Source organism: Oncorhynchus nerka, linkage group LG23, assembly GCF_034236695.1.
Source record: "Oncorhynchus nerka isolate Pitt River linkage group LG23, Oner_Uvic_2.0, whole genome shotgun sequence".
In the NCBI taxonomy this organism is placed as follows: Eukaryota; Metazoa; Chordata; class Actinopteri; order Salmoniformes; family Salmonidae; genus Oncorhynchus; species Oncorhynchus nerka.
In genome coordinates, this window is record NC_088418.1 from 32,655,360 (window position 1) to 32,679,927 (window position 24,568).

Genomic DNA, 24,568 nt, shown 5'->3' on the forward strand with positions numbered 1-24,568 from the left:
AATCCCTGCCACTGACAAACACCCCCACAGCATGATGCTGCCACCATCATACTTCACCATAGGGATGGTGCCAGGTTTCCTCCAGACGTGATGCTTGGCATTCAAGCCAAGCATCACCAAACTCTAGAGTAACTCTTCCATTTAAGAATGCCCGCTCCTCCGCTCTCTCCACTGGCTTCCAGTTGAAGCTCGCATCCGCTACAAGACCATGGTGCTTGCCTACGGAGCTGTGAGGGGAACGGCACCTCAGTACCTCCAGGCTCTGATCAGGCCCTACACCCAAACAAGGGCACTGCGTTCATCCACCTCTGGCCTGCTCGCCTCCCTACCACTGAGGAAGTACAGTTCCCGCGCAGCCCAGTCAAAACTGTTCGCTGCTCTGGCCCCCCAATGGTGGAACAAACTCCCTCACGACGCCAGGACAGCGGAGTCAATCACCACCTTCCGGAGACACCTGAAACCCCACCTCTTTCAGGAATACCTAGGATAGGATAAAGTAATCCTTCTCACCCCCCGCCCCTTAAAAGATTTAGATGCACTATTGTAAAGTGGCTGTTCCACTGGATGTCTTAAGGTGAACGCACCAATTTGTAAGTCGCTCTGGATAAGAGCGTCTGCTAAATGACTTAAATGTAAATGTTAAATGTAAGAATGATGGAGGCCACTGTGTTCTTGGGGCCCTTTAATGCTTCAGATATTTTTTGGTACCCTTCACCAGATCTGTGCCTCGACACAATCCTGTCTCTGGGCTCTACGGACAATTTCTTCGACCTCATAGCTTTGTTTTTGCTCTGACATGCACTGTGGGACCTTATATAGAGTGTGCCTTTCCCAATCATGTCCAATCAATTGAAGTAGGGAGAACATGCATTTTATGGCTTATAAAAGAGTTGAACAAAGTGTTGACAGTACTGAATAACAACTTAAACATTAACTTACTAATACAAACAGCATCTCTTTGCAGTATTCATTGAGTCTCTCTCTAGTCATAGTTTTAAAGTTTTGAAGTCTCACATTATCAACTTTGCTGTGCGTTGAGGCTTCTTTTTACAGTTTTTGGTGCGAGGAAACTATGCAGAAACTGTGAACTGATTGGCCACCGGTCGGCCAATAAGTGCACTTGATTTGTTCTCTGGTTCTGCTGGGTAAGCGGAGTTCTATCTTCAGACACATGAATAGATTCAAAATGAGAACAGTTTCCCTTCCTGGAGCTAGGGCTGCTGAATCAAGTGCATACACCGCCAACAGCACGAAACAAATACAAAAAATTAGAACGAAAGGCATTTTTTTTTACAGAAATGTTTTGTGATCGACTAGGAATGCAGTGGAGATCGACCAGTCGATCGTGATCGACCAGTTAGTGACCACTGCACTAAGGTGTTTCAGATGCCAAGCTTATGATAACGTTGCAGCAGTGTGTAGGAGGGAGATTCCGAAATGTGTGAATTGTACTGGATAGGATGGGACAAAGGAATGTGTAGCACAGGTGGAAAAAACTGTGTCAACTGTGTGAGAAAGACAGGTTGAGTTTGCCAGGGCCAGAGTAGAGCAGAAGGTGTTGTATGCTGAGACAGTGAAGAGAGTAGAGGATGATGTTTCAAGGGTGAGTAGTATTTGGTTTCAGTAAGGTTGGCTTCTTAGCATTCATTACCATGGTTATCAACTGTACCGCAGGAATGGAACGTAAATCACAGAAAATATATGTTGTGGTGGCAGCTGCAGAGAAGTACTTGGGTGTACGAGGTTTTACTGCAGAAGAGTTACAAGGCAGTTAACCCACTGTTCCTAGGCTGTCATTGAAAATGAGAATTTGTTCTTTTAACTGACTTGCCTAGGTAAATAAAGGTAAAATAAAAAATTAAAATTAAAAAGGTGTGTTGAACGAAAGAGTCCTGTAGGATCAGTTAGGGTGAAAGTAGTGGAATGGGGTGGTGATTTTTATTTGTATGAAATATATGGAATATACGTGTAGCAATTTTTTCCATTTCCCTCTCCCCTTTTAAAATGTTTGTATCACAAAATGTGAGCTAGATACCTGCCAAAAGGTTGAACATATGAATCGTTAGGATCGTACGAAAATCAATACGTACATTTTTAGGATCGTAAGAAAAGCCATGTGTGAAACATGAAACGTAAACTTTAAAATAGATCTGTAAACATACAAACCCTATGTTACGACTATGAATGAACATTTACACGTTCAATTCTTACTTTACTTCTCCCTTCACTCGGTTACAGATCTTTTTTTATGAGTACAAACTTTTGTCAGTAATGTGGCATCTGTAAAGGACATGAACCTAACTTAGATAGTCGAGGTTAGCTAGTCAATCGAAGCAACTCTAGCCGAGACGTCGCTTGGTAAACTTCCGATTTCATTTGCCGAAATAAAAGTTTAGTGCTTCTTTTAGAACTGCATTCAAAAACGACATTATACCAGTAGTTGGCGAAGTATAGACTTGGACCTTCAGTAAATGACATGTGAGAATGATAAAGACACAGAAGAGCCTTGTCTAGAATAACCACCTGATCTGCAAAATAGAAAGTAAATATGATTTAGGCTAGGCCTATTCCGCTATCTAAATATGCCATGCTGTTGTGTGCTATTTAATGGCCATATAATTGCATAATCCATTTATTATAGCCATGTGGGACTATTATGGTGATCATGTAACCTAATGAATCACACTTTTTCCGGTATTTGGGAGCACGGATTGTAGGCCTTATATTAGGCATTTTGACTGTTGTATTAGTGAATTCCATTCTGTATGTAGGCTTGTTATAGCCATTTGCGTTGCACAAACCCATCACGCAGAGACTACACTACCGTTCAAAGGTTTGGGGCCAATTAGAAAAGTCCTTGTTTTTGAAAGAAAAGCAAATATTTTGACCATTAAAATAGCATCAAATTGTTCAGAAATACAGTGTAGAGATTGTTCATGTTGTAAATGTCTGCTAGCCTAGAAGGCCAGCATCCCGGAGTCACCTCTTCACTGTTGACATTGAGACTGATATTGCAAAATAGTTTTCTAATGATCAATTAGCCTTTTAAAATGATAAACTTGGATTAGCTAACACAAAGTGCCATTGGAACACAGGAGTGATATATGTAGATATTCCATAAAAAAATCTGCCGTATTTGATTTAATTTAACTTTTATTTAACCAGGAAGGGCTCATTGAGATTAAAATCTATTTTTCAAGAACGCCCGTGCCAAGATAGGCAGCACCAAGTCATTACAAAAAAATTAGACAGACAACATGAACAACTACAAGTAATCTAGTAAAAACCATTGAATTCACAAGAGTATAAAACAGCAAATTAAAAACATTGACAGGTCAGGGAATCAGCCTCAAAATCCTTCATCAGTGAAGTATGCCGTATCCTGCTATACAATAGTCATTTACAACATTAACAATGTCTACACTATATTTCTTATCAATTTGATGTTATTCTAATGGACAAAAAATGTGCTTTTCTTTGAAAAACAAGGACATTTCTAAGTGACTCCAAACTTTTGAACGGTAGTGTATATCCATATCATATTATGAGACAAAATATTGATTAAGTCTTTGCTAAAACCTGTTATGAGCGAAATAGCCAAGGGGTCCCAAATGGTCAAGACTATCTGTAGCCTATTCTTATTGCCAGTATTATTTTATGTCAGAATTGCAACTCGAGATTTGTTCAAGCCTAAAATGTTATTCCGTAATCGTAACATGGTGCTTGTATGTTCACAGATGAAATTTCACATTCAGTTCATTTTTCACGCAAGGCTTTTCTTATGAACCTAACAATCTATACATGGATCTTCTTACGATCCTAACAACACGTACATTCAACCTTTAGGCAGGTATCTGGCTCCATAGCGGCGGCAAGCACAAACAATTGTGCAAACGCCATGATACCAAAGAAGAAGTAGTAGTAGTACCCGGATGGAGCTGTCATGGCCGCCGTCGCTGAGCTGCAAGGCTGAAGAGAAAAGGAAGGTAAATTAATCAACGGTAAACCTTTTTTCAACTGTAATTTTAACAATCGCAAGAGTTTACATTGCGTCGCAGTGGATAATGTCTAAATAAATAATCGCTAACCATACATTTACATTATGAGGCTTATTTCTGGCGTGGGTGGGGGCAAGCTCTATTTTGTATTCAAATAACCGGTTATTGAACAAGTTCTTACACTATAGAGTCCCAATATAAAGTATGTATTTGTCAGTATCACGGATGAAGTTGATGAGGTACGTAGAGCAATATAAATTCTCAAGATTTACATTGCCCCATGCTTTCCACTGGTGTTGTAGGCTATACGTCTGCGTTTTTCAAAGTTAGATAATGTCGAGTCTGTGTAGGTAGCTAGGTACCGGAAAAGTACATTTTAAAATTGTATTTTTGTCAAGTAATTTATCTGTTTACAATGTATACACACGAGGTGGGATTTGTCTGTCTTCCACAAATATTGTTAGTTGTTGCCTGTTGTGAAGTAACGTTAGCTTACTGAGACATAACATTGTTTGGGGGCACACACTGTACTTAATTGTGTCGTTTTGCTTTGATGTGCTGAACGGTGTGGGTATGGATCCGATGTTCTGGCCCATGATGTTCTGTTGTTTGTAGGATGCAGGGAATAAAACACATTTCCACAATGAACATTATCCTAGCTACTTCCTATAGGGACCCTCCTCGATAACAACACACAGACCTACACCTTTTGAAGGACATTAGTGTTAATGTCATTATGCTATCATATTGTAAAATGAATACATTTACCACGTACTGCTATTAAATTTATATTTTTTTTCCACAGAAAATGTGGTAGAATTAGAGAATAGTTTATGGTTTGGTTGCCTTGTGAAACGCATGCATGAGTTGCATAGGCTAGGTTAATGCAGCAAATGTAGTATTCGTTAGCAGTGAGGATGGACATTTGTCTTTTGGGATGGTGGCACAACTCACTCAGTTATGTCTTCTTTAGTTGTGTAGTGCAGGGACATCACAGTATTTGTAAATCCCGGTGGCTATTTTTTCAAACATAGTCGCCAGCCAATGCTCCAGGGTCAGTTATGCAGTTTTCTTGGTTGGGTCAAAAAACATCGGTTCTGTGCTAATACCCAACCTTCGAAGGATCCTGTGCAAATAAGTCTGTGACATTAGAAAGTGAGCTATTTAGACTCGTTGCTCGTTGTGCTTGTTGACAACTATATTTTGCCTTAGCAGAATTAAGTTACTTGGCCTTTAAAGTTATAATCAAACCTAAATCCTTGGAGTTGGTTGGCAGTTAGGCTATATTGGAAAAGGAGTGACCTCTTTCAATGCGTGCCTATATCCAATAAGGTTGAGTAGGCCTGGGTGATACTCCGTTATACGGTATATTCCCGAAATACCGACAGTATGACTTTCAATACCCCCCCAAAAAAAAACATTTTATTTAGGTGTGGGGGTGTGTGGTGCGCCACTGCTTATAACTAGAAGTAAGATATAACTATAAAAAATGTGAAGGTTTGTCAAATACATTATGTCCATCTCAGGGCTCCAGCTATGCATTTGGTTTGCTAGCTAGATGTCAAGATCAAGCTTATTGGTTACAGCAGATGCATCCAATCCCCTCCTGGATCAAGATCCCTGTTGCCTAATTTTTTACTTTTTATTTTTTAGAAATACTGCCCCTTCTGTGCACATTCGGTAATACCGTAGACCCCGGTATGGTACAGAAACAGTATGACGGTATGAAAATCTGGATATTGCCCAACCCTAAGGTAGACTAAATAACAATATTGGGCCGACTAACGCAACAACTAAGAGCATGAAGTGTGAGGCTAAACTTCTGTGCTGTTGTCCAGCAGCTGTATCCCGTTGCAGCACAGTGAAGCGTTCATGTACAGATACTTTGACTTCGTCTTGCATCGCGCTCATCTGCAGTATTATTGGTTAATCCTGCTGCTTGTGGCAATGTCACATTGCTGAGTCTCAGTTCAACCATAATCTGAATCTTACCCTTCATTCAACCATATTGATAGTCTTTACCTTTCATTCAATATTTTACCAATTTACACAAACAGAATTATGATGACAATAAATGGACATCAAAACCTGTAATCAGTCCACACAATAAATGGAAGCACTGGTGATGTTAATCATTTTGCAATTTCTCTGACAGCTTGCAGAGCCCATCCCCACATCACCAACCCTGAGGGAGAAGACAGAACATTCATGTTAAGGCTTCCTTGGAAGGGGTAAAGGTAAATTCAAATAGTCATAATAAAAACAAAGGATGTCATTTCTGAGGTTCCTTTTTGTTGAGCAAGTATTCTATTGATGCATCCAGTTCAGTCTTGATCATTTAGTAAAAGATTAATTAGGATGTGCGTACAACACACATACAGTAGTTATGTTTCAATCAATTTCAGTCAATACAGTTTGTCATGCTGTTCTTTAATCTTAATCTGTAAAGCCTACCATAATGTATTATCTGATACAAGGCAATTGCACCAACAAATGTGCATATGCTGTGTCGAATACTGTTTTTCTTTTAGTGGTAACATTGAGATATAGGCCTAACACAGAATTCAGTGTGGAAATAATCTTGATTAGAATGAAAAAGCCACAAGAATAAAGCATGAAACCATCTGATCTCACATTGGAACTTTGTGAAGACATCATTGGCTAGGTTTCCATCCAATTTGCAACAGATTTTCATACGAATACCATCATTTTCCAACCAGAGGTTATCATTATTGGAAAGGAGCATCAAGCTCATCACCGTGCACTTTCACCACCCTGTGAAGTTCATCATAACTTATTACATCTGTGGCCTAATACACTGTTCATGCTTTTCCAAGTCGCAGTGGGAGGACCACACAACATAGCATCGTGTGACTGTAAGTTTACTTTGACATGATAGTTATTATATCAATATTTGTACATAAAAGCGGGGATGCACAGCACCAACCGCACACCTCCCCAAAATTCCCAACCAACGCGCGGCTCATCATACTGTTAGGGATGGGCAGTTGACATTATTTCACTATTCGAATAATATGTACAAAATATGGATATGCATGAAAAATAAATAAATGCTCTTGACCAATCACAAATCTACCCATAAAATATTTGGACGCCATTGGTTTTGGGTATACATATTAGAGGTCGATCGATTAATCGCAATGCTCGATTAATTAGGGCCGATTTCAAGTTTTCATAACAATTGGAAATCTGTATTTTTGGACACCAATTTGGCCGATTTAATAAAAAAATATATGTGTATATATATAACCCACCTTTATTTAACTAGGCAAGTCAGTTAAGAACAAATTCTTATTTACAATGACGACCTAGTGTAACAGGCAGGCTCCTCGTGGAGTGCAATGTAATCATGTGGTTAGAGCGTTGGACTAATTAACCCACTGTACAAAATGGGTTAATTGCCTTGTTCAGGTGCAGAACGACAGATTTTTACCTTGTCAGCTCGGGGATTCAATCTTGCAACCTTACGGTTAACTAGTCCAACGCTCTAACCACCTGATTACATTGCACTCCACGAGGAGCCTGCCTGCGAATGCAGTAAGAAGCCAAGGTAAGTTGCTAGCTAGCATTAAACTTATCTTATAAAAAACAAAACAATCAATCAATCATAATCACTAGTTAACTACACATGGTTGATGATATTACTAGTTTATCTAGCGTGTCCTGCGTTGCATATAATCGATGCGGTGGCATTCGCGAAAAAGGACTGTCGTTGCTCCAACGTGTACCTAACCATAAACATCAATGCCTTTCTTAAAATCAATACACAAGTATATATTTTTAAACCTGCATATTTAGTTAATATTGCCTGCTAACATGAATTTCTTTCAACTAGGAAAAATGGTGTCACTTCTCTTGCAACAGAGTCAGGGTATATGCAGCAATTTGGGCCACCTAGCTCATTGCAAACTATGTGAAGACTATTTCTTCCTAACAAAGACAGCCAACTTTGCCAAACGGGATGATTTAACAAAAGCGCATTTGCGAAAAAACCACAATCGTTGCACAACTGTACCTAACCATAAACATCAATGCCTTTCTTAAAATCAATACACAGAAGTATATATTTTTAAACCTGCATATTTAGCTAAAAGAATTCCAGGATAGCAGGTAATATTAACCAGCTGAAATTGTGTCACTTCTCTTGCGTTCATTGCACGCGGAGTCAGGGTATATGCAACAGTTTGGGCCGCCTGGCTCATTGCGAACTAATTTGCCTGAATTTTACGTAATTATGACATAACATTGAAGGTTGTGCAATGTAACGAATAGTTAGACTTAAGGATGCCAACCGTTAGATAAAATACGGAAGGCTTCCATATTTCACTGAAAGAATAAATGTTTTGTTTTCGAATTGATCGTTTCCCGGATTCGACCATATTAATGACCTACGGCTCGTATTTCTGTGTGTTCTGTGATAGAGCATTCTGACTGAGCGATGGTAGGCACCAGCAGGCTCGTAAGCATTCATTCAAACAGCAATTTCGTGCGTTTTGCCAGCAGCTCTTCACAATGCTTCCAAGCATTGAGCTGTTTATGACTTCAAGCCTATCAACTCCCGAGATTAGGCTGTTGTAACCGATGTGAAATGGCTAGCTAGTTAGCGGGGTGCGCGCTAATAGCGTTTCAATCGTCACTCACTCTGAGACATGAAATAGTTGTTCCCCTTGCTCTGCATGGGTAACGATGCTTCGAGGGTGGCTGTTGTCGTAGTGTTCCTGGTTCGAGCCCAGGTAGGAGCGAGGAGAGGGACGGAAGCTATACTGTTACACTGGCAATACTAAAGTGCCTATAAGAACATCCAATAGTCAAAGGTATATGAAATAAAATTGTATAGAGAGAAAGTCTTATAATTCCTATAATACCTACAACCTAAAACTTCTTACCTGGGAATATTGAAGACTCATGTTAAAAGGAACTAAATTGATTTTATTGATGTATTATATTAAGTTAAAATATGTGTTCATTCAGTATTATTGAAATTGTCATTATTACAAGTACATTTAAAAAAATGTCAGATTAATCGGCATCGGCTTTTTTTGGTCCTCCAATAATCGGTATCGGCGTTGGAAACAGCATGCACCTGAGCTCAATTTCGAGTCTCATAGCAAAGGATCTGAAAACATATTTACGTAAGTTATTTCTGTTTCTAAACCTGTTCGCTTTGTCATGCGGTATTGTGTGTAGATTGCGGAAAAACTTTAATCCATTTTAGAATAAGGCTGTAACAAAATGTGGAAAAAGTCAAGGGGTCTGAAAACTTTTCGAAAGCACTGTATCTGCCTTGTAAAGCAAACTTATTCAGATATCAGTGGAGATCTATTGACAGCATTGGGTGTTTTGTCATTTGTGCTTGGCTATTCTAAGAATATCTTAACATTGTCAGAATGACATGACCAATGTTGAATATAGGGGAATCCCCGCTTTCCAACTGTGTCATATTTATTTCTCAATGCCAAATTCTGAGCACTTGTGAGGCGGTTTACAACAGGAGTATTTAGCTTTGGTTTATTAACACACCCGTTCATTTGCAGTTATTCCGTTTTTTTTAGGACATCGGACATGACAATGACATTAATAGATGCTAAATATTTAACTAGCCAGGCTACACAATATGTTTTGAATTGGCTATCTAGTCTGTTTGTTGTCTTATTATTTTATAGCCTACATGCTGTAATGTCTCTCTCTCTCTCTCTCTCTCTCTCTCTCTCTCTCTCAGGCCCAGTCGCACACAGGTGACTCATACATCTTTACTTTTCCAGGATTTTCATGACTGTACAAACCTTGTTTGCTGACCCAAGACTTGCAATAACTGGGTAAATAACTCAATAACTAGCAAGGAATATCAGCACTTTGATCTCAAAAGGTTTTAATCTTGGGACCGCAAGTGATTGACAGATCGCCTTTCAATGCAATATAATTATATTCTGATGCGATCTGCAGAAATCGGTTGATTTTAAAAAGCAATGTACACTTAAATGTATATTCTGCTTGTCTGATATATTGTTTTGACTTGCCCCAGTGTTAATGTCGAAACGTGTTCCGCTGAAGGCTAGTATCAACTATTAATAAAAGTTGCTCTAATGCACCAGCCACAATTTTTCAACACAACTTTGAATTTTTTAAAACTTCTTCCACGAGATGCACCATCAAATTTCTCTCCTAAAATAATAGCCGATAACTTTTCAAATTCCTTCATGATTAAACATGTAGTAGTCTGAGTAGTTATTTGTGATGTAACTGCCCCATACTCCAAGGTTGATATAGTGGGGTAACCAGACCAGATATTTTAATGTTAACCTTTTGACTATCTCACTGCTTCACTTTAGTAACACGCTTTAATCCTCTTCCACAAAAATAATTTTCTTCATGGGAAAGTTACCATCTTGTTACGGATTTTATATATTTCATGATTTGAAGTGAATACATATTCACTTTGTGGACTTGAGTGTGACAAACAGGCATCTGTCACTTAAAGGGTAACTTCATTATCTCCAGCACAATACTCGTGTCAACATATGTGAAAATGGCGCTTTTGTAAGTTTTGTAGAAACAAATACATTTTTAATGTTACATCTGACAATGTCATCAGTTTAATCATTAATTTAAAAAACGTGATTTTCAAACACTGAGATTTATGGTGATGTGGGGAGCAAGCAAATACCTGCTCTTGGGCTAGCAGCAGGTTTTGAAAATCCCATCCTGTGATGTCACAGAGAAGCATTTTTTTATGACCTTTTTAACCACAGATCATAGAAACATGCTGTTTTCACATGTAGACACTGGTTTGGTGCTGGGGATCATGAATATGAGGTTGAAAAGTGGTGGAATTGCCCTTTTAACCCTTTGACATGTACCAACAAACGGGTGTGATCATTCTACAGTGGTCCCTACAGGGTACGCTGAAACCTCTTTCCGGTTTTGATTTGATGCAATAGTCAGTGTTGGGCAGTTTTTTCACAGAAATCACAACAGTCCTTACAAAGTCAGTAACACAAGTGGTCATATTTAGCTAACACTCAGCTGACATAAAGCACTATTTAGCTGGCCACTGTTTTTTCACAGAAATATTTTGCACAAACAGTCCTTACAAAGTTGTCATGAATGTGACCAGTTTATTTTTGGATGAATGTTCAGACAGTCACAGAAGTTTCCCTCAAGGATTTCCCTGTATTTTGCGCCATCCATCATTTCTTCAATTCTGACCAGTTTCCCAGTCCCTGCCGATGGTGGTGGGGGGGGGGGGGATATCCCCCCCCACAAGCATGATGCTGCCACAGTGAAGCATCCCCACAGTGAAGCATGGTGTTCTCGGCTTAACCTCTCCAGGGTATGTGGGACGCTAACGTCCCACCTGGCCAACATCCAGTGAAAGTGCATGGCGCCAAATTCAAACAGAAATCTCATAATTAAAATTCCTCAAACATACATGTATTATACACCATTTTGAAGTTAAATTTGTTGTTAATCCCACCACAGTGTCCGATTTCAAAAAGGCTTTACGATAAAAGCATACCATGAGATTATCTGAGGTCAGTACCTAGTCACAAAAACAAATCCAGCCAAAGAGAGGAGTCACACATGCAGAAATAGAGAAAGTTAATCACTAACCTTTTGATGATCTTCAAGAGATGGCACTCACAGGACTTCATGTTACACATTACATGTATGTTTTGTTCGATAAAGTTCATATTTATATCCAAAAATCTCTGTTTACATTGGCGCGTTATGTTTTGCCTCCAAAACATCCGGTGAAAGTGCAGAGAGCCACGTTCATTTACAGAAATACTCAATGTTGATGAAAATACAACTGTTATGCATGGAATTAAAGATATACTTCTCCTTAATGCAACCGCTGTGTCAGATTTCAACAAAGCTTTACGGAATAAGCACACCATGGAATAATCTGAGTACAGCGCTCAGAGACCAAAACAAGCAATACAGATACCCGCCATGTTATGGAGTCAACAAAAGTCAGAAATAGCATTATAAATATTCACTTACCTTTGATGATCTTCATCAGATTGCACTCCCAGGAATCCCAGTTCCACAATAAATGTTAGTTTTGTTCAATAAAGTCTATAATTTATGTCCAAATACCTCCTTTTTGTTCACATTTAGTACAGTAATACAAATGTGCAGGCACTAGGTCCAGACAAAGTCAAAAAAGTTATATTACAGTTCGTAGAAACATGTCAAACGGTCTATATAATCAATCTTTAGGATGTTTTCATCATGAATCTAAAATCATGTTTCAACCGGAGAACTCCTTTGTCTTTAGAAATGAAAGGGAACGGAGCTAACTCTCATGGGCGCACGCCTGACTGAGCACATGGCCTTCTGGCAGACCCATGACTCAATCAGCTCTCATTCTCTCCCACTTCACAGTAGAAGCCTGAAACAAGGTTCTAAAGACTGTTGACATTTAGTGGAAGCCTTAGGAAGTGCAATATGACCACACAGACACTGTATATTGGATAGGCTAAGACTTCCCACTTCCTGGTTGGATTTTTTCTCAGGTTTTTGACTGCCATATGAGTTCTGTTATACTCACAGACATCATTCAGAGTGTTTTATATCCAAATCTACTAATAATATGCATATCCTAGCATCTGGGCCTGAGTAGCAGGCAGTTTACTCTGGGCACCCTTTTCATCCGGACGTGAAAATGCCCCCTACCCCAAAGAAGTTAAAGTGGTCCTAATAGACAGATACTCCAATCTCCGCTGTGGAGCTTTGCAGCTCCTTCAGGGTTATCTTTGGACTCTTTGTTGCCTCTCTGATTAATGCGCTCCTTGCCTAGTCCGTGAGTTTTGGTGGGCGGCCCTCTTGGTAGGTTTGTCGTGATGCCATATTCTTTCCATCTTTAAAATAATGGATTTAATGGTGCTCCGTGGGATGTTCAAAGTTTTGGATATTTTTTTATAACCTAACCCTGATCTGTAATTCTCCACAACTCATGTTGCCGCTTCCTTGGGGATGCCCCTTGCTTAGTGGTGTTGTAGACCCTGGGGCCTTTAATAACTTCTTGGGGCTAGGGGGCAGAATTTTCATTTTGGATAAATAGCATGCCCAATTTAAACTTCCTGCTACTCATGCCAAGAATATAAGATATGCATATTATTCATATATTTGGATAGAAAACACTCCGAAGTTTATAAAACTGTTTGAATCATGTCTGTGAGTATAACAGAACTTATGTAGCAGGCAAAACCCAGAGGAAAAACTGTTCAGATTTTTTTCCCTCTCTCTGTTCCCTGAGATGTCATAGACAAAGGATATTTCTTAGGACCTGTTTTCAGTTCCTACCGCTTCCACTGGATGTCACCAGTCTTTGGAATTTGGTTGAGGTTATTCCTTTGGGCAATAAATAAGTAGGCCAACTAGGAACTGGGTACATTGTTGAGAGTTGTGCAAGACGTGAAAAGTATCGCTGGTTTGTTTTCATTCCTGTATGGAACACAGAAAGACCAGTCTACAATTTGATCAATTATTAATGTTTAAAAATACCTAAAGTTGTATTACAAAAGTAGTTTGAAATATTTTGGCAAAGTTTATAGGCAACTTTTTAAATATTTTGTAGTGACGTTGCGTTTTTTGTAAGCTTTTTTTTCTGGATCAAACGCGCTTTATAAATGTACATTTTGGATATATATGGATGGAATTAATCGAACAAAAGGACCAATTGTGATGTTTATGGGACATATTAGAGTGCCAACAAAAGAAGTCGTCAAAGGTAATGCATGTTTTATATTTTATTTCAGCGTTTTGTGTAGCGCCTGCAGGGTTGAAATATGCTAATCCCTTTGTTTACTGCTGGTGCTATCATCAGATAGTAGCTTCTTATGCTTTCACCGAAAAGCATTTAAAAAATCTGACATGTAGGCTGGATTCACAACGAATGTAGCTTTAATTGAGTGTCTTACATGTGTGATTTAATGAAAGTTTGAATTTTATAGTATTTTATTTGAATCTGGCGCTCTGCATTTTCCCTGGCAATTGGCCAGTTGAGACATTTGCGTCCCGCTTATCCCAAAGAGGTTTTAAGAAAAGGTGCATGTATACTGAGATCATGTGACGGATCATATAACACTTAAATAAAGTCCACCTGTGTGCAATCTAACTAATTATGTGACTTGGTTGCACCAGATCTTATTTAGGGGCTTCATAGCAAAGGGGTGAATACATATGATCGCACCACTTTTCAGTTTTAAATTTTTTAGAATTCTTTGAAACAAGTATATATATATTTTTAAATTTCAACTTTGACTATTTTGTTTATTTCCATTACATGAAATCCAATTAAATATTAATTTAAATTATAGGTTGTAATGCAACAAAATAGGAAAAACGCCAAGGGGGATGAATAATTTTGCAAGGCACTATACAAACATGCATACATGCAGTGGGGCAAAAAAGTCTTTAGTCAGCCACCAATTGTGAAAATTCTCCCACTTAAAAAGATGAGAGGCCTGTAATTTTCATCATAGGTACACTTCAACTATGACAGACAAAATGAGGAAAAAAATCCAGAAAATCACATTGTAGGATTTTTAATGAATTTATTTGCAAATTATGGTGGAAAATAAGTATTTGGTAACCTACAAGCAAGCAAGATTTCTGGCTCTCACAGACCTGTAACTTCTTCTTTAAGAGGCTCCTCTGTCCTCCACTTGTTACCTGTATTAATGGCACCTGTTTGAACTTGTTATCAGTATAAAAGACACCAAACTCCACTATGGCCAAGACCAAAGGACACCAGAAACAAAATTGTGGACCTGCACCAGGCTGGGAAGACTGAATCTGCAATAGGTAAGCAGCTTGGTTTGAAGAAATCAACTGTGGGAGCAATTATTAGGAAATGGAAGACATACAAGACCACTGATAATCTCCCTCGATCTGGGGCTCCACGCAAGATCTCACCCTGGGGGGTCAAAATGATCACAAGAATGGTGAGCAAAAATCCCAGAACCACACGGGGGGACCTAGTGAATGACCTGCAGAGAGCTGGGACCAAAGTAACAAAGCCTACCATCAGTAACGCACTACGCCGCCAGGGACTCAAATCCTGCAGTGCCAGACGTGTCCCCCTGCTTAAGCCAGTACATGTCCAGGCCCGTCTGAAGTTTGCTAGAGAGCATTTGGATGATCCAGAAGAAGATTGGGAGAATGTCATATGGTCAGATGAAACCAAAATAGTACTTTTTGGTAAAAACTCAACTCGTCGTGTTTGGAGGACAAAGAATGCTGAGTTGCATACCTACTGTGAAGCATGGGGGTGGAAACATCATGCTTTTGGGCTGTTTTTCTGCAAAGGGACCAGGACGACTGATCCGTGTAAAGGAAAGAATGAATGGGGCCATGTATCGTGAGATTTTGAGTGAAAACCTCCTTCCATCAGCAAGGGCATTGAAGATGAAACGTGGCTGGGTCTTTCAGCATGACAATGATCCCAAACACACCGCCCGGGCAACGAAGGAGTTTCTTCGTAAGAAGCATTTCAAAGTCCTGGAGTGGCCTAGCCAGTCTCCAGATCTCAACTCCATAAAAAAATCTTTGGAGGGAGTTGAAAGTCCGTGTTGCCCAGCAACAGCCCCAAAACATTACTGCTCTAGAGGAGATCTGCATGGAGGAATGGGCCAAAATACCAGCAACAGTGTGTGAAAACCTTGTGAAGACTTACAGAAAACGTTTGACCTCTGTCATTGCCAACAAAGGGTATATAACAAAGTATTGAGAAACTTTTGTTATTGACCAAATACTTATTTTCCACCATAATTTGCAAATTTATAAATAAAAAATCCTACAATGTGATTTTCTGGATTTTTTTTTTCATTTTGTCTGTCATAGTTGAAGTGTACCTATGATGAAAATTACAGGCCTCATCTTTTTAAGAGGGAGAACTTGCACAATTGGTGGCTGACTAAATACTTTTTTGCCCCACTGTACATACATGCATGTATGCATACTGTATGCTACAGTAGAAACAACACAATATATAGAAAATAAGGCACTTGCTTTGATTGGAAATGTGTGCGTTCCTAAGTCATTATTTGTAAGGAAAACAACAATGAAGGCAATGCGAGCACCAGCCAGATAATGTGCCAGACTGCGCAAATGTCTGCGTACTTGTTCTGCGGAAACAGTGGGGAAGTGCTTAGGCTCTCCTCCCAGAGAGGACAAGAGAGAAGTTTGTCCGGCTTAGTAAAGCCTCATACTTAAAAAGTTTGAACAGTTAAATGGGCTACTTCTATGTGAATTATTGAGGCGGAACACCCCTAAACTGCATTCTGACATCACGTGCATAAAACAACTCACGCTGGGGCGACCGTTATAGATATTTGGAATTCACACGTGAAAAAGGTTAAGTGTACACCTGTTTGAATGTAATTAAAAATCATTATTTAAAAAAAAAAAAAATCCCCCACATTTTTTTTCAATTTTGTTTTGTTTTTCCCAGGTTAAGGTTTTTGGTCACACAAACACACATTTTGTTTACTAGAAGAACCTCCAATTTGGTTGTGCTTTAAGCATTGTTGTGGACTTAAAACGTCTGGAAACTACCTTGGCGGTCTCGGAAAAATCTAAGAAATTTAGATTTTGGGGTGCAGTTACCCTTTTAATGCATTGTGTGCATCAGCAAATTAATGTTTGTTTAGCTATGTTTCTGTAGCGGTTGTGATGTGATTGCAGTGTTTGCAAAACAAATGGCCACTGGATTGATGCAAATAATCACGATATCATTCGGCCAGGTAGGCTAGATAATTTCTAGTTAACATTTAATTGAGAATGCATCTCTTTCCATCTCTACCAGAAGATGGTTATCATTAGTGTAACAGTATAGCTTCCGTCCCTCTCCTAGCCCCAACCTGGGCTCGAACCAGGGACCCTCTGCACACAGACAACTGACACCCACGAAGCATCGCTCCACAAAAGCCACCCTTGCAGAGCATGGGGAACCACTACTTCAAGGTCTCAGAGCGAGTGACGTCACCGATCGAAACGCTATTAGCGCGCACCACCGCTAACTAGCTAGCTATTTCACATCAGCTACATTAGCATCATTGCTAACTGCTACACAAAACACAGGGATACCACAGCCACATTGTAAATAGGTTATTCTGTAAAAATTCATGAAAACAAACATTTTGCTTCTTGATATTAATTTAAGGTTAGGCATACGTTTAGCAGTGTGATTAAGGTTAGGTTTAAAAACAGATTTTAAGAAGATAATTTGTAGAATATTCAGGTTTTATGACTTTGTAGCTGGGGTAAATAATGTAAAATGTAGGCATACACGCATACCGCAGACATAGATCATAGTCAATCTATGTATTTGCGTTGGGCATGAACGCGGGAGGTTGAGACTTTGGAGGCAGTAAACAGTGGGGAAATTGATTGGCAAAATTCTGAATGACGGCCACAGCACATAGCCTTCCTAAGTCATGGAAGGTTAATGCCATATCAAGTCTTTTGACCACACTCCTTTGATTTTAAGTGACATCCAGATCTTCATCAACATGTACTCCTGTTTTGTATTGTCTTTTGAAAGGTTGTGGTGTCAGGTGTCCATCAGATTGAAAGCCATGTGATTAAGATTTCCAAATCCGCTGATGATTTGGACCCTTGTTTACATGTTTGGTGTTGTGCCTGCCATCGGTTGTTGAACTGCATATACTTGAAATCAGGTTGTCAGGTCTCAGGTTATATGACTAAAGATAGTATGCTTGTTCATGTCTTGAAGGATCATAGTTTTACTTTTTTTACTAAGCTTTTTTTTTAAAGAACAATGCAACAATTTGAAACCTTGTTCTCTTGTCATGTGAGACTCCTTCCAACTTAGCATTAATACTTAGCATTAATATAGCGTTCATATCATCTTTTTGAATGGTTTTGATTTCCTTAAACTAAAGTGATAGCAGGTTTTCCTTTTGGGATTTTTCCTGGACTCTGTCCATTTAAAGTAATAGGCATACCAGCAAAGTAATATGAGTTGTAATGTTATTATGCCCTTTCTGAAAAATCCATTGAACATTTTCTACTGTCTGAATCATTGCATTGGGTCAAGTCAGCTGAGCCATTTAGCATGCAGCAATATGTCCATTATTATATTGCTTGATTCAATTAAGGTTTTTAAAGAAGCACTATGCCGAAATCGCTTTGCCATTTCCTGGTTGCTAAACTTCTAATAGTTTAGCAACCAGGAAACGGGACAAAAATATTGTCTTTTCAGCGGTTTGAAGTTTGTGTACAAAACCGAAGGTAAAAGACGCAAAAACAAAACTTAAGAACGGGAAGCACAGAAATGGCGCACACAGAACATATATAACGTTTCTTAGACTTGCTTTCTATGAGTGACAGATCTATTACACACATTTCTATGTGAATTTGGTAGCGTCGTCCACAGTTACATATTGCAGGTTTAAGTCATAACCGGAGCCATTCAAGAACAGCTGTAACATCAGTAGAACCTGTGTTTGTCAGTTAGTAATTCTGTAACAAATCACACTATACATTGAATAGATTCCATAGAGGGTCATGTCATATAAGTATCCATTTATTTTTGTCCACAAACCAGATTTACAATTTATTTTTCACATTTGTGAAGTGACAAAAATCTTGATTTTAGTTTTCACACAATTTCTCCATTGACACCAATGCCTGATTTGCAAGGTCAGTCAGAATACCCAAGTTGTGATTGACTGACTGTTCAATCAAAGGCGGTTTCCGTAGTGAGAAAGATGTCTTGGGCTGGTAGATTGCATGTTTGTGACACTCGTTTCTCTTGTTCATAGGAGCCTGTATATTGAAGCATGGAAGAGAACCTGATGACACAGGATGATCCCGCTGAAAGCCATGATGACATTGTGGAGGCTGAGGAAGAAAAGGAATCCACAAAGGACCACACAGACCAGATGGCAGGTCAAACTTCTGTGTTGCCATGTAGTGACCAATGTGACCCTGATGAAACATTTGAAGAGTCGGGTAGTTACAAGACAGACAGAAAAGCATCTATGAAGTCCCCATGTAAAATACAGCAGGGTGCAGTCTTCTCTGGGAAAATACTTAGCTTTGGGTGTTCAGAGTGTAAGGGTGAAGCTACCTACAGCCCCAATGACCTCCTCAAACATTTTCAGGTGGCCCACAAGGGAACCCTGCCGACGTATCCGTGTGACTTGTGTGGCTTTGCCACAAATGAGTTCCCTGCACTTCAGCGCCATCGGATTGGGCACAGGAACACTTTGGTCACATGCGAGATCTGTAATGATGATGTACAGTACTCTCTCCTCCTGCTCACTAGACACTATATCATGTCTCACAGCCAGAATGGCCACTTTCACTGTGAAAAATGTGAATTTTCAACAGTTGACGCAGGAACATTTGTGCAGCACATCCATCATCACAATGAGAGCCAGCTCAAATGTATGAAATGTCAACATGTGAGCTCTAACCGAGGTGAGCACCAGAGGCACCTAAAACTCTACTCGGGTACCTTCCCCCTCACGTGTCTGGTCTGTGGATATGGGGCAGCACGGAGAGAATACCTCACAAAGCACATGGTAACTGTCCATGGTGAGGAGGCAGACAATAAAAATGTATGGAGAGCAACGGAGGACAGCAACAATACCCTGGTAAACTCCTCTCCAGGATTAAAACTCCTGCTGAAGAAAAGTCTTGCTGCAGGTGGTCAATCAAAGGAATCCCAGTGGATGTCAAAACTGAATTCTCTTCCTGGAGTGGGTTTACATAACCAAAATGGAAGGGTGCTGAAACCAGAGAAAACATTGGAGGAATCCCAACAGTTTCATGAAAGGGCTGTAGGCGTGAAAAAGGACAGTAAGAAATGGTTCAAAGGCGCTCTTAAGAATGAGCAACAAATTGACTCCCAGGCTGTATCATCTATACCACCACCAAAGACCCAGGAAGGTTTTGACAGTTATGGGGCTGACACCCTAAACCCCAACAACTCCAATGGACTAACTGTTCTCATGGTCAAAAATAAAATCTCTATTCCACCTAACTGTACTACAAAAGTAATGGGCTTCAAGATAGTTGACGGTAAAAAGCATTTAGTTCTCAAAGTTATACCAACAGCAAAGCCAGAGTTCTCCGCAGAAAATAACATTTTATCTACAGAGCAAGAAGTGGACTGCCCAATGATAGGCACTACCTCTGATGGAAGTAAATGCTCAGACACGGCTGAAAATGGGGAAAATACTAGCTCCCCTTACTTGGCTGTTCTAAGCCCCTCAGGGACTGATAGCGATGCTGCAATTTCAGTACAAGTGAAGCCAGAGGAAGAGGACGTTAGCATTGAGGAGACATTGCCCAAACTGGAGAAACTAGCACAAAAAGCAAAACACACAGTGGAGCAGAGGATTGATAAACAACATACGTTTAAGGGTGACCAGATTCCTTCCTTGGCAGGTTATCCAATGACTAAAGAGTCAGATCACTCCACGATTGAGAACGGTAAACTGAGTAACAATACAGCAGACAAAATGTCTGCTTATTCAAGCCCTAATGTGACTGCTGTGGAGCTCCTTCCAGCCAAAATACTCACACATAATACCATGCCTTCTGAATCAGCTTATGAGACCATGCTTCCCGAACCAGTTTCTGAAGAGACAATCAACATGCTTGGAGTTGGTGACATGAGTACAGCTACTGCTGATAAGATCAGTGACCCCATCAATGGAAATTCGTCTCGGCCCAAAGGAGAGACGTTACCTTCCAACGACAAACCTAAGACTCCCTCAGAACCCATGACTGGTGACATCCAACCTTCTAATGATACTGCTGAGAAGACTCATTCAGTTATCAAGGAGATGGATCCTTCTGATTCTACGTCCGATAAGATTCATTCCAGTGTGGCTGCTAAAACTGAAACTTTATCGCCAGATCTGACGGCCCAACTGGAGTCACACCCAGCTGAATTTGTCAACTCCAGAGAGACTGATATTAATGCTGAAAATAAGAATTCTCCTAACCAAGAGTTGTTTAGTTTTCATAATTACTCAAAGGAAACATCAAGCATTTCCTCCAACTCAACACAACCTTGTAAAAATCCATCAGAGCTTTCGACAGAGGATGAAAGTGTTTGGATGAAAGAATGGAGTTTGACATTGGCTGCATCCCCACAACCTCCAGATGAGGGGTCTGGAAATGGGGAAGCGGTGACAGAGAATGTATTGGAAAGTGTGTCAGACCGTGGCGTTGAGGTCGATGAGTGCATAGCTACTGTAGAGGATCTGGCCACCCCAGTGGAAACTGAGAAGGCAAATCATGGACACTCTGGGTCTACACACCAAGTCCAACCTACTGTAAAAATGGAGGAGTGTGTTCCTTTGTTGGAAAGGGCAACAGGGAGCATAAGTAGTTTGGCTGTCTTGGGTCGCATACTGGAGGAACATTCTGATGCTATCATTAGCCACCAGCTTGAAAAAGATAGAATAGGCTGCTCAGCTGCCAGCCACGATTCTGTCAAGCCACCTACGACTATGCTAAGGATCCTTAAAACAGCAGAGGGAAAGCAGCAGATGTTGTTACAGACTGCAAAGAACCGGTATGCTGTACCTGTGCAGCTCCAAGGCAACCCAGGGTTCAAGCTGATAACCAAATCTACTCCTCATATCAATGTGTCCTATGTTAAGCCAGGAATTGAAAGACAGAATAAAACCACAGGGCTGGCACTCACCCTCAATGGAGGAAGTTTCAGCATTCTAGGACAGACTGTAGGTGCTAGTGAAAAAGGTGCTATGCTGTTGTCTACTGTTCAGCCTGGATCTAGCACTAGTGCAAGCCACTACCTAGTCAACAGCACAGCTCTTAAAGGTCCTCTTGTCTTGTCAGGTGCAGCACATAGTTCTACTGGAGAAAATACCATAAAGTCACCGCAGACTTGTTACTTAGTCCAGAGGCCAGTCCCTGTAGGTCAGGCCCCCCACAATGCTGGTAGCAAATTGGCACGCTTAAGCTCTCAGTCTCCACTTTTGTCCCGTCCAGTTCTGGCAATGTCTGCAAACTCAGTGAACAGATCCACTGCATTGCACACTGGGCAACAAGCCTTCTTGGTTAGGTATATCTCTACCGCTAAGTCAGGGATGCTTATGAATAGTCCTGATGGGAAGTCTGTGAACCAGAAAGGTCAACCTAATGAAAGTAGGGGAAATAAAGTTGTATATAAGATAGTCAGAACTGCCAATGGTAGCGCGTTCCTTTCTGGTGGTGCACATTCCTCAGCCAACAAGCCCATTTATCTGGCCACAAATTCCACACAGATGCCATGTTTTCTGATGTCATCAAATAAAGTCTCATCCGGATTGAAAAAACTGATATCCATACAAAATTCCTCCCACAACCCTGTCACGGCCTCACAGCTCTCAAATCTTCTTTCCCCCCAATCCAACTTGCAAGGTAGGGTCAGGCAGATAACGGACGTAGGTCTGAATAAATCCCCCCTTGACCCAAGGCCAGGTCGCCAGCTAAGTCAAAGGAAGAGGCGCAGGAAAGCATTGTGTGATGAACTCCCAGAGCACTTGACTAAAGCGAGGAGGCTCTCGAGCAAGGCGGTAACTGAAAAAGGGTCTCCCTTGCTCTGGGAGCCTGTACCCAAAGATGCAGAGAGGACACTGAGACTGTATCCATTAAGTTCACTACAAGAGATTAAGTGCCCTCGCCGAAATCAGCCGGTAGTTGTTCTCAACCATCCTGATACAGACATTCCTGAAGTGGCCAGTATCATGAGGTCCGTCAACAGGTACAAAGGTGCTGTTTCCAAGGTGGTACTGTCTCAAAACACAGTTCAAGCTCTGGCTGAACTCTGCCCAGCCGGACTTCTGGGGAAAAGCTCCAAGGCTAAATGTCCCTCGTCACAAAGCAGTGGCTCCAGACTTAAGACTTCAAAAAGCAGAGTCCGAGAGCGATTTCTGTTGAAACTGAAGTTTAGAAAGTCTAGCAGGAAAAAGTATGAGGTGGTGAAGTCCTCATTTAGAGGTACAGAGAGGTCATCAATGTTCGCCTGCTGGTTTTGTGGTCGACTCTTCAAGAACCAAGAGGAGTGGATTGGCCACGGCCAGCGGCATCTCATGGAGGCGACCAGAGACTGGAATAAGCTGTTTTAAAGCTGTTACAAAGCCCCTGGATTGGCCCACATACCGTCCTATAGAGTGGAACAAATGGAGAGGTTAAAGCATTTTAAAAATTACTTATCAGTATACTTAATCTTATAACGGTGTATATTCCCAGAAATGCCCTAATAGCTATGATTGAATCACGGTTTTTGAGGTTGTTGATGTGTGGTGTAAGCTGAAACACGTACCAGTCGAGTTTGGACACACCTACTCATTTAAGGGTTTTTCTTTATTTTTCTTTATTTGTACTATTTTCTAAATTGTACAATAATAGGGAAGACATCAAAACGATGAAAAAACACATGGAATAAAGTAGTAACCAAAAATGTGTTAAAACAAATCAAAATATATTTTATATATTGAGATTCTTCAATGTAGCCACCATTTGGCTTGATGATAGCTTTGCTCTCTCAAATCAAATCAAATCAAATCAAATTTTATTTGTCACATACACATGGTTAGCAGATGTTAATGCGAGTGTAGCGAAATGCTTGTGCTTCTAGTTCCGACAATGCAGTAATAACCAACAAGTAATCTAACTAACAATTCCAAAACTACTGTCTTATACACAGTGTAAGGGGATAAAGAATATGTGCATAAGGATATATGAATGAGTGGTACAGAGCAGTATAGGCAAGATACAGTAGATGGTATCGAGTACAGTATATACATATGAGATGAGTATGTAAACAAAGTGGCATAGTTAAAGTGGCTAGTGATACATGTATTACATAAGGATGCAGTCGATGATGTAGAGTACAGTATATACGTATGCATATGAGATGAATAATGTAGGGTAAGTAACATTATATAAGGTAGCATTGTTTAAAGTGGCTAGTGATATATTTACATCATTTCCCATCAATTCCCATTATTAAAGTGGCTGGAGTTGGGTCAGTGTCAATGACAGTGTGTTGGCAGCAGCCACTCAATGGTGGCTGTTTAACAGTCTGATAGCCTTGAGATAGAAGCTGTTTTTCAGTCTCTCAATCCCAGCTTTGATGCACCTGTACTGACCTCGCCTTCTGGATGATAGCGGGGTGAACAGGCAGTGGTTCGGTGGTTGATGTCCTTGATGATCTTTATGGCCTTCCTGTAACATCGGGTGGTGTAGGTGTCCTGGAGGGCAGGTAGTTTGCCCCGGTGATGCGTTGTGCAGACCTCACTACCCTCTGGAGAGCCTTACGGTTGAGGGCGGAGCAGTTGCCGTACCAGGCGGTGATACAGCCCGCCAGGATGCTCTCGATTGTGCATCTGTAGAAGTTTGTGAGTGCTTTTGGTGACAAGCCGAATTTCTTCAGCCTCCTGAGGTTGAAGAGGCGCTGCTGCGCCTTCTTCACGACGCTGTCAGTGTGAGTGGACCAATTCAGTTTGTCTGTGATGTGTATGCCGAGGAACTTAAAACTTGCTACCCTC

General features: G+C 40.4%; 1 protein-coding gene across 2 annotated transcripts; it reads left to right on the forward strand.

The window, feature by feature from the left end:
* The first annotated feature begins 3,927 nt into the window (after positions 1-3,927).
* si:ch211-214e3.5 (zinc finger protein 518A) lies at positions 3,928-24,154 on the forward strand. Of its 2 annotated transcripts, none has more exons than XM_029629769.2 (4): positions 3,928-4,001; positions 6,154-6,235; positions 9,739-9,835; positions 18,815-24,154. In XM_029629769.2, the coding sequence occupies exon 4, from the start codon at positions 18,833-18,835 to the stop codon at positions 23,141-23,143; it is 4,311 nt and encodes a 1,436-aa protein (XP_029485629.2). In that variant the 5' UTR covers positions 3,928-4,001; positions 6,154-6,235; positions 9,739-9,835; positions 18,815-18,832; the 3' UTR covers positions 23,144-24,154. The 2 variants fall into 2 exon arrangements, with proteins under 2 accessions (XP_029485629.2, XP_029485630.2); XM_029629770.2 differs by having other exon boundaries at positions 3,928-3,986.
* The last annotated feature ends 414 nt before the right edge of the window (positions 24,155-24,568 follow it).